Source organism: Talpa occidentalis, unplaced genomic scaffold (genome assembly GCF_014898055.3).
Source record: "Talpa occidentalis isolate TD23 unplaced genomic scaffold, MPIMG_talOcc4v2.1 talOcc4.1340, whole genome shotgun sequence".
In the NCBI taxonomy this organism is placed as follows: Eukaryota; Metazoa; Chordata; class Mammalia; order Eulipotyphla; family Talpidae; genus Talpa; species Talpa occidentalis.
Window position 1 is genome coordinate 4,831 of NW_023601368.1, and position 11,344 is coordinate 16,174.

At 35.0% G+C, this 11,344-nt stretch overlaps 1 protein-coding gene across 1 annotated transcript; it reads left to right on the forward strand.

Moving 5' to 3' along the window:
• The first annotated feature begins 246 nt into the window (after nt 1–246).
• Nucleotides 247–11,086, forward strand: LOC119243951 (26S proteasome non-ATPase regulatory subunit 14-like). Its single transcript, XM_037509765.2, has 3 exons — nt 247–391; nt 7,541–7,615; nt 10,856–11,086. The coding sequence occupies exons 1-3, from the start codon at nt 320–322 to the stop codon at nt 11,069–11,071; spliced, it is 363 nt and encodes a 120-aa protein (XP_037365662.2). The 5' UTR covers nt 247–319; the 3' UTR covers nt 11,072–11,086.
• The last annotated feature ends 258 nt before the right edge of the window (nt 11,087–11,344 follow it).

Genomic DNA, 11,344 nt, shown 5'->3' on the forward strand with positions numbered 1-11,344 from the left:
AAGTTTAGTAATGACGTATTTCAATAATAAAGATGCAAAGTTAATAATTTTCTTTACTGCTTCATGAAAATTGCAATAATTGGTGTCACCTTACATTACAAGAGAGAGGGTGGTGTGCTGATGGCACAGTCAGCAGGAGGTTCTTTTTTATTAATATTATAATTAAATGATTTTCTGGAAATAGGCCAGAAACAGATGCAAGTTGATCATGCCTTGTCCACTGTTGCTTGGCATCATCAGTTGTTTTTTTTAAAAGAATTGACTTAACGTCTTGTTTTTACAGGTTGTTATTGATGCCTTCAGATTGATCAATGCTAATATGATGGTCTTAGGACATGAACCAAGACAAACAACCTCAAATTTGGGTCATTTAAACAAGCCATCTATCCAGGTAATGCTTATATTTGATCATATTAAAACTGTCACTTTTAAAGGCCTGTGATAAATGACATTTTAAGATCTAATTCTTAGCATTTTAATTTGCTTGCAGTTAGTTTTTAAAAGGTTATCTTTTAATTATCTTTAAAAGATTATGGGGAAATTGTTGCAATATTCAGTTTTTAGTGAAATTGAAAATAATCGTTTTTAGTGGCGTCATTAAACTTTCCTAACAGTTACTGAGGACACCCTTTTGGAGAACATAATAGTAGCTGAGAGTACTTACAGCCTTGCATGGTTAACATTGTAATAAAGGACCAATAGGAGTTTCAGGTGGAATGCATTAGCTGTCATGGATTGGTTGGTAGACATTTCTGATAGCAGGGGTAAGTAATGGGAAATATGATATATAATCCCCAGAAACAATTCCTAAGTCATACTTAAGTGTTTTTACTTCTTTTTGTCTAATTCCCACCTTTAAAACAAATCCTTTGAAACACAGCTATATACTACCTTTGACTAGAGTTTATTTTTGTTCTTTCTCTTGATGTCAACCCACCATTATTATAGTTATTCAGACACTTAATATCCTCCTGAGTGATTAATGTTTTCTTTGTATCATTCACATGCCTCATTGTTTTTACACAAATCTTTATTGTCTACAAAAATTATTTTAAATGTGTTTTTAAATGCACCACAACCTCGGTTTATGTAGTTAATTGCTTCTCTGAAGATTAATTAAAAGGACAGAAATATCATGTTTGGTTAAATAGATCACATAGGACAAAGACATTATAGTAGCTACTCCTGCTCCCCTTCTGAAACCTTGCTCTGTCATTCAGTTGTCTTTGGGGAGTTGTGGCTTTGACAGTTACCTCTGGTTAAGACTTGGTTACACTTTTGTAACTTTATATTTTTAGAGGCTTTTGCAGCAGTCACTCATCTGAAATCTTCATCAAAGTGAAATGTTTTGTTTCAAAGGATTGAGGTGTGTTTCTTTTGAAAAAATGTTCTTACAAGTCAGGAAAAAACTGCCAAACATAATGAGTATGAAATAAGCTACCAGTGTTTTTGATTGGGTACAGGCAAGCCCATGCTTGCATGCTCCAAGAGAATATATTATTGGACCTGTTTAGCCTGTGATAATGACCTTCCTTATAAACCCCCATAGCATCATACTGCTTCATTATTTTTTTGCAAAAGGTTAAGTAGCATCTCACAATCCAAGATCATTGTGATTACTGCATGGTATATTTCTGCCAGAAGTTTTTACTAATTGCAAGTCAACAGCCACCTGTTGGAGATTTCATCTTTCAAATTTAAAGTTTTTAACCCTAGAATTATAAGTAAAATCAATATTAAAACCTGATTCTTTCTATACCAGTCCAGTTGGTATTTTTTTTAATCCTACCATATCAGTCTGTAATTTAAGATGAACCTTATGCAGCAGGTTCCAAACCCAAGTTAAAAGGACCTGTATATGTAACAGCTACAGCATCATTGTTTTTCCTTTCATTTTAATTTGTTTTGCCTTCCAATTAAGATCTGTAAATATATTTATTTCACAGTTTATATAGCGCCCATCAGAATGACATCTATCTGGGTGCCTTACAGTTTTAAGACAATTTCAATATTGAAGCATTCAAATGGGATCAAGTCAAAAAGTGTGAGAGCAAAGCCACACCTTAAAAGAAATTTTTTAGTTTTCTAAGACAAGCTAGAAAGAAGGGAAACCAGAAGAGCTTGAAATGAATGGTAATATCCATACTAGAATTGTAGTATGTGTTAGCAGAATCTTTAACTCAGAGATTAGAAACCTTTCAGAAAGACCTCGCCTTTTATTTTGAAAGAAAATTGGCTCACATTAAGGGCCTTGCTCCTAAATCAGCTTTGGAGTAGCAAGGATAGAAACCTGACAGCAACAGTCAACATTCATGCTGGTGATCACTGATGGTTTTCAAACACTGATTTCTTCACTGTTATACTTAAGATGATGGGGGAACATTATTACAATTTAGATTACTATTTAATAATTTGAAGCAAGTTCAAAACATGTTAGAAATATTATAAAATAGGATGTACCATTTCTTTTTTTTGTAAATATATAATTTATAAACTGTGCCTGTATATTTGCACCAACTAATTGGTATTGATTACCTTTGGATTATAGTAGGTTTATGGATTTTGCCTTCTCAATATTTCTTAAATTTCCTATAGTAAAATATATATTGCTTCTAGCAGATGTTATTTTAAAACACCAATAACAATGTTGAAGTCTATATCAGAAGACAAAGCTAATATACAATGTTTATATTAACTTTCATATTTTATTTTATTTTTAAAGATTTATTTTTATTTATTTATACAAGCACTGGGTACAGCCAGAAACGCCGGAGGGTGAGAGAATTCACCAGAGCCAGAGCGGGGAGCAGAGCAGGCAGAAGGACCGAAGCACACTGCTGAGGGGAGCAGGGGGTGGCAGGAGAGGTCTGCGCGCCATGTGGGACCCTCCTCTGGTGGCCGGAGGGCAGCCGGGGATCGAACCGGTGCTGCAGAGGCTGCGGGCAGCTTTGCAACCCAGTGCTCAACCGCTGCGCCACCGGGGAGGCCCAACTTTCATATTTTAAACAAGAGAAATCATTAATAATCCCAGTAGAGTTGGGACAGTATAATACCTATACTATATGCTTTTATGTTAATATATGAGACTATATTATTTTATGCTTGGAACATTTGACTGTAACAAGCACTTATTTTAGAAACTAAAAATTTTAAACTATTACACTAAAAACTTTTTAGTGTTCAGTGACACTTCAGGCCATTAAAAGCCAGAGTTCTGGGAAGATTTAGTTGTCAGTACCATGGAAATATAGTAAATAATGGTGCATATATCCATTGTGCTAGCACTGTGAGTCTTTGAGCATAGTCCTAAGTACAACTGCATTGTCTAATAGAGTTAAGCTATTTGAAAAGCATTGACCAGTTATAAAAACAGTTGCACTGGAAGGAAACACTGTGCTCATTTTATAGGTGACAAAAATGAGGCTCAAAGTTTGAATTGCCTAGGTTATCTGGTGAGTTAATGAAGGAGCTGGTATTTGTAACTAGGGCTCCTCTTCGTTTCATAGTTTAGAAGTTTAGTTAATGAATTTTTGCATATATACTATATGTATTGCAACTGAGTATTAGAAAAGTGAAAATTGGTATTTAGCAAAAATTTTCTTCTCTATTTTTGCCTCTGTAGCCCAGTTTTCCACTCTAGACAAAATGGGATAGCACCATATTTTGCTCTTTAGTTACTATGTTTGTATACAGTAAGCTTCATTTTCAAATGATTTAATGGATATTATTTAGCACCACATTTTTACTTATCAATGTAAAATTAAGGCAGACAGTTTGATCTTCACAGCTAAATTAACATGCCATACTTTTTCAAGAGCTTGAAACTTTTTAACCTGTTAAGAACCTATGACTCGGTGATTATGTAGTTCTAAAACTATGGATTATAATATGCCTGTTTTTCTTTAGCAGATAGATATAACTTATTACCTCTTCTCAGTAGTCTAGGCAGTATCAGGGAAGTATGGGTAGGGTGGATTTTAGTTGCTTTTTATTATCTGACATAGTCATTATATAGGAAGACATATAAGTAAAGAAGCTTATTTTAGGAACTGTTGTCAGCCTCCCCTAAATAAAATATGGTTCCACACGATTCCATCCAACCTGGTAGCCGGATGCCTCTCAAAAACTGCCTTTATTTTTATTCGTAGTTTCAGTCAACTTTGTTTAGATGCCCAGCAGTTCTAAGTTTATTATTTTTCTTCTCTCTATTATTTTTGCACTGGTGGTCAGTCTAATCTTAAAGTTCATTGGGCTTAGGTACCTCTTCTTCCAAAGACATATAAGTTTAATAATTCACATGGATGAATGGACACAGAAATATAAAATAATTAAAATGGTGGTTTATTTTGAGTCTTATTTCAATGGTAATGAAATTTATTTGTATACTTGTTTAGAATTTGCCATACCTGGGCCTCCCCGGTGGCGCAGCGGTTGAGCGCTGGGTTGCGAAGCTGCCCGCAGCCTCTGCGGCGCCGGTTCGATCCCCGGCTGCTCCCCGGCCACCCGAGGAGGGTCCCACATGGCGCGCAGACCTCTCCTGCCGCCCGCTGCTCCCCTCAGCAGTGTACTTCAGTCCTTCTGCCTGCTCTGCTCCCCACTCTGGCTCTGGTGAATTCTCTCACCCTCCCGCGCTTCTGACTGTACCCAGTGCATGTAAAAACAAAACAAACAAACAAATAAAATAATAAATAAAACATGCCTCTATAAAAAAAAAAAAAAAAAAATATTTTAAAAAAAAAAAAAGAATTTGCCATACCAGCAAAATTATAAAGCTCTACTCTAAAGATTAACTGGAAAAGAATAGAAATTACCTGGAAGTTAATCATCAGTCTCTCAAACTCCCCTTCATCTAGTTTCTCTTCTAAACCAGTCTTCATGTAGAATATATAGTATCTTAGATTGATACTGAGTACCACTTAAGCAGATCTGCTTCCTGTTTTGAAAAGTTGGCAGGCTTTGAACAGAGAACAAAGAGGTCAGGATATCCAAGAAGCAAATGAGCTAAGTGCTGTTAGTAAATCCAAAATGTCTTGTTCTCAAAATAGTGCTGAAAAAGATGTCTAGCTTCTCAGGTTAACCAATGAAACCTTATTTAATCTAATGTATATAATATTATAGAATAGAACCATTAATAATGCTTCTATGAAAAACTATTGCACATTTCAGGGAAGCACTTAATGAATGAATTCAGGAACATACCATGTTTTAATCAAGACATGCTTATTAAATTTTCCTAACTGCAACATGTTTGTTAAGTGTAAATTTCAAAGTTATGTATTGCTGTTTTAAAAAATTTCCTGGCTATATGTTCTCTTTCATTTGCCTGACATATCATGGCTTTTGTTGGTATATTTTGTTTAATTTGCATTTTGACCCTTTCAGAAAATTAGTTTCCTGCTTGAAAAAAAAAACTAGTATTTGTCACACTTGTAATTCACTGTCAATTAGATGGGTTAATTTCGATAATTTATTATTCACTGAACTAAAAAATGGCTGTATTTTTGGGCTCGTGTGGAAGGAGGATTACACATGGCCAATTATGATCTGGGTGAATGCACTTAGAGTACACAGCATGTAAGTGAGTGAAATAGAAAGACAATGCTTGAGGATATCATTTGATTGAAACATATTTGTTTGGTTAACATTTTACCTGCTCATCTTTCATGCTACCTCTTTTTTACTTCTTTCATCTAAATAGTATCATTGGAAATCAAGTAGGTAGTGCCTTCAGATATCAAACTATATTTCACTATGACAGTTAATCTCCAAAATGTGTGCCTGTCTGTGGGCCCATTGGCTAACTTCTGTATTTAATTACTATAGTTTTAAATAACTTTATTGTACTATCTCTGAGTAGTTAAGGCATTGCACAAATGCACTTGGATGAGAGGACAGTTGGTACCTGAAATCTAGCCTAAGCGCCATTCTTCAGATAGGCTATTTCTGAAGGACCCAGTGCTTTTTTTCTAAGTCTTTCACCCAGAGAATGCACTTTTTAATATGCATAAAGGTGAGCACAGAAGTCCTGTTATTTCTATCATAATTTGCCTACTTATTTTGTTTTATTTATTTTTTTTTTTTTTTTTTTTTTTTTTTATAGAGGCATGTTTTATTTATTTATTTGTTTGTTTGTTCGTTTGTTTTGTTTATACATGCACTGGGGACAGTCAGAAGCGCAGGAGGGTGAGAGAATTCACCAGAGCCAGAGAGGGGAGCAGAGCAGGCAGAAGGACCGAAGTACACTGCTGAGGGGAGCAGCGGGCGGCAGGAGGGGTCTGCGCGCCATGTGGGACCCTCCTCCGGTGGCCGGGGAGCAGCCGGGAATCGAACCGGCGCTGCAGAGGCTGCGGGCAGCTTCGCAACCCAGCGCTCAACCGCTGCGCCACCGGGGAGGCCCAATTTGCCTACTTATTTTGGAGAAAAAGTGCATTGGAAAAAATTCTGACTAGTGAGAGCATGAACTAAACAGAACTAGTAAAGAACAAACTCTGCTTTATTAATTTGGAAACATATACAGACACAATTATTTGAATCTATTAAAACTGAATTAAGGGGCCTTCTTAGTGGCACAGGGGTTAAAGACACAGCACTATCAAGCTTTTGCCAGCCACTGCAGCATGAGTTCCATCCCCAGCTGACCAAGGAGCTAACCCACATGGTGTAGTAGACATCTTCTGCTTGTCCGCTTCTCCCTTCAGCAGTGTATTTCAGTCGATCTGCCTGTTCTGCTCCTTACTCTGTTTCTGGTGAATCTTCTCACTCATCCCCTGGCCTCCCACACCCCTACACCCCAGTTCTTGTAGCACAAGGGGTTAAGATGCAATCTATGAAGCTGTCCGCAGCCTCTGCAGCTTGAGTTTGATCCCCGGCCGCCAGGGAGCAACCCACATGGCATGACAGACCTCTCCTGACTCTCCTGCTGCTCCCCTCAGCAGTGTACTTCAGTCCATCTGCCTGTTCTGTTCCCTGCTCTGTCTCTGGTGAATCCTCTCACCCTCCACACCACTGTCTTGTACCCCAGATCTTGTATCATAAATAAATAAATCTCTTAAAAAATAAAAGCAGTAAATAAATAAATAAATCTTAAAAAAACAAGAAAAATGGGAAACCCCAGATTAATGTTATATGTGAAGAAATAAGTGATTTTTATGTCTTTTTATACTTGTCTTTTGAAATAACAAAAAGCCTCATATATATCCTAATATTCTACTTAATAAATTATATACTATTTATAAATTATGAATATAATTTAGATTATGATGGAATCAAACCTTATCTCTGAGCAAGGCTACTGAAACCATTGAATATGTGCTGTTTTGTGTAACACCTTGAAGAATGTGTGACCAGTACCCCTAAACCCATTTCTAAATTTGTAACTATGAAAAAAGTAATTTAGTATTTATTTCGTATTTTTAATACTAAATACTTTTTTTTTTAAATGGTAAAGGTCTATAGTATATATTAAGTTTCCAATAGTTCTATTTATCTTATTAGATGAGACATATTAATATGTTCTTTTCCTTATCATTTGTCAATACAGGCCTTAATTCATGGACTAAACAGACATTATTACTCCATTACTATTAACTATCGGAAAAATGAACTTGAACAGAAGGTAAGTTAAAATTTTAATTTTAGAGTAGGAAAATATCTTTTTCAAACCATTTAAATTATTGGCTGTTACATTTGAATTTGAATTGTCTTATCATAGATATATTTCAAATGCTTTTTCATTCCTGATGAATTGCAGCATTAAAATTAAATATTTTATTGAACACGTGGATGTTGAATCAAGAAGAGGAAGTAGGAAACAACTCCAATTTGGTTTTATGATGTTATAAAATCTCTCCGTTCTGTGATATTTTTTCTAATTAATTCATCTTCTCCAATAAAATGATCCTTTGTAACTAAATCATTAAATAGTTTTCCAAATTTAAGAGGAATAAATCAGATTATAATTATATGTTACTTTTAAAAAAATATGTTGTGTTTTTCCTAGGGTAAACTAAAGGTGCATCAAAAGGAAACCCCTAAATGGGGTTTTCAGATATTTAGAGCTAGATTCTTAGCCTGTTTTCTACTTGGCAGTTTTTAAATTTGATTCATTTTAAAACTAGAATCTTGGTGGATTAGTATTCTTTTGTTCCTACAGTTTTAGTATTATTTCAAATACCATTTTTATCTCACTTAATATTTAATTTTCTCTTGAAAATATTTCATTTTCTTATACCTAATAGTTAAGTCTGCCTATTTGATTTTGCAGTACAACCTGAATTACTTTTTTTTATTATTATTATAGCTAGTAATCCTTCAAATTAGTTTCTTGCATTTCTCTGAGAAAGACTCTAAAAAACTTTTTTTTAACACAATACTATTGACATCCAGAAAGATTTGGTTCCTAACTGTAATCTCAAGTTCAAACTTGTTAAAGTAGTTAGTAATTAACAATTTTCTTACTAGTTGAAAATGTATTTTCACAGCGGTGCTTTAGAAAGGGATTCTAGTGCATATGGTAAGTAGGTCATTGAGTAAGCTGAGCTCTCCACATCTACCCTCTCTTTCAACCAGATTAGTTTCTTTTTTTTCTTTTTTTTTTTTTTTTTTTAAGATTTATTTATTTATTTATTTACACAAGCACTGGGCACAGTCAGAAGCACAGGAGGGTGAGAGAATCCACCAGAGCCAGAGCAGGGAACAGAACGGGCAGACTGACGAAATACACTGCTGAGGGGAGCAGCGGGTGCCGGCAGGAGAGGTCTGTCATGCCATGTGGGACCCTGCCCCGGCACCCAGGGGTCAAACCGGCGCTGTCGAGGCTGCAGGCAGCTTGGCAGCCCAGCGCTCAACTGCTGCGCCACCAGGGGAGGCCCCAGATCAGTTTCATTTTTAATTTCATTCATATATTAGTGGGGCAAAGGGAGGTGAGATTTTCTTGGAAAGAAGAATTCTGATTTGTTGGGGATTTTTTAAGTTTGATAAACCACTGTTTCAATAGGGTAGCCACCCATCTAAACTCATCCAAAGAGCCTCAGTGCTGCAGGGGATCAGTTCCCCTTTGCCTGAGAAAAGACTCAGAGCCTTAAACTTTTCTTCAGCTGCTTGCTTATGTCTCAAAGTTTGTATCTGGTATGGTAGGTTTAATTGATTGCTTGAAGTACATTTTCAACACTAAATTTTATGTAGAATAGGTACATGCCATGAAAATTCATTTAGATATGTAAATATTTTATGAGTCTGATACTCAACTGTTTGGAAATATCCAGCACATTACATCAACTTTCTCTTCTCCCTTTTTTTGATTTAAGTACTCCATAAGCTTCTCTACCATCCTTGGCATTAAAAACAAACAAACAAAATACACATATGTAAACACTTATATTAATGTTAAGTTTATGTTCCTAGTAGCTCCTAAAGTTTTCTTAGAACTCAAAGTCCTGCCTTTACTATTATCCCACCAACCTGTATACTTAACACAAAGCTTTACCTTAAGTCCCAGTGGAATCCTTGTGCAGGCATATTGGGATATCCTGCTGTTCTGTGGAAACTTCTTTGTTTGCTTTTGAAGTGGTAGAAAAAAATCTAATCAGCATCTAATTAGATTTAAAATCTAATCAGGTAGCTTTTTTGCATGGATAGTTGCGGTTATACCAAAATTTTCCAAGGCTATATTTTCAAGGACCTATTTGTAGAGAAAAAGGAAAGCAATCAGAGAAACTGGCAGGATTTTTCCAACTTTTTTGCAAACTCCTCTTGTGCCCATGGACCCTAGGAGGGAAGATGAGGAATCCTGGAGTTTTCATGTCTTGAAATTTTATAAGTGATTTTGATCACATGAAGCCTATTCTTCAATAATTGAAGAATTATTGAATTCTACTTCATGTAGCTGCAAACCTCTAAACAGTTTTCTTAAATAAAGTTCTCAACTGAAGAACATTTGTAGAGTAAGACTTTAAGAAAAACTGTCTGAAGACTCTAAACTGGAAAGCTTATGAACATAGAAATATAAATACTCAGAACAAGGAGGCCAGTTGGAGAAAAAATGAACTAAGGTGTTTAATTCCATGATCATTTTTAGGACATGATCCCAGTTTACTGATGTGATTGCAAACTAAAGGAATTTGTGCTTTCCTTACCAGTTTCATGACTTTTCGTTCTGATAATAAAGAAGTTTTAATTTTTTAAATTATAGGTGGAATATTAGAGTTTGAAAGAAACTTATAAATTATTCAATGTAAGTCCTCAATTTATAGATATGTACACTGAGGTTCAGAAAGATTGATCAACACAGTAATTTTGTAAATGGGGCATTTACCACCTTATTTTGGCATTTGAAACCTGGACTGTATGAACTGTAAAAGAGATCCTATATATAACACTGTAGTTTCAGTCATTCCTTCTTTCAACAGATAGTTATTGAGTCTGCTATGACTAGGTACTGTTCTAGAATCTAGATCAGCAATCTTGAAATAAGTCAAGGTCCTTATTGACTTCTTGTTAGTGAGAGATAAATGGCATAATCAAGGAAAAAATTCAGATATTTACTACTATCTAAAAATAATAGTAAGTAGGTTAGAGGAAGAAAGATATTTTTGTGTAGCATGGTGAGGGAATTCATCTGTCTCAAGGATGGTAAACCTTATATATAAAATTAGGAAAATAGCTTTTCAGGCAAAAGGACAGCAAATGCAAAGGCCATGGGGTTAGAGTACTCTTTAGGTTATTATATTCATATACATTTTGGAGAATTTGTATTAGAGTTTAAGTTAACAAACTTAAATCCATGAATTCCAGTTATTTTCTGTAAAGATTTTTCTTCACAGAAGTGAAGAAAATATTTTTTCTTTATATTTTTCAGATGTTGCTAAATTTGCATAAGAAGAGTTGGATGGAAGGTTTGACACTTCAGGACTACAGTGAGCACTGTAAACACAATGAATCAGTGGTAAAAGAGATGTTGGAATTAGCCAAGAATTACAACAAGGTAAAAGTTACTTCCAACATTTCATTTTTTTTTTTTTTGAAGATTTTTTTGAGGTTTATTTCTCATAATTTTGGAAATATGTGTGATTAGGAATCAAGCATTGTATAAATATAGTATAAAATAGAGTGGCTTATTTTATAGACACAGAAAATATTTTACTCTTTTTAGGCCATCTAGACTGTCATAACCACTCAACTCTACTATTTTAGTATAAAAGCAACCACAGAAAATACATAACTGAATAAGTGAACCTGTGTTCTAGTAAAACTTTATTTACTAAAACAGGCTGCTGGCTACATTTGACCCATGTGCTATATAGCCAGTCTCTGTAGTAGACCTGGTAAAATAGTTGACATTAAAAAT

What these genes read in the sequence shown, in the direction of transcription:
- LOC119243951 (XM_037509765.2), top strand. Translation starts at nt 320, where the DNA reads ATGATGGTCTTAGGACATGAACCAAGACAAACAACCTCAAATTTGGGT. An exon ending in TAAACAAGCCATCTATCCAG is followed by an intron (nt 392 to 7,540) that starts GTAATGCTTATA and finishes TTGTCAATACAG; the next exon opens with GCCTTAATTCATGGACTAAA. An exon ending in AAAATGAACTTGAACAGAAG is followed by an intron (nt 7,616 to 10,855) that starts GTAAGTTAAAAT and finishes TATATTTTTCAG; the next exon opens with ATGTTGCTAAATTTGCATAA.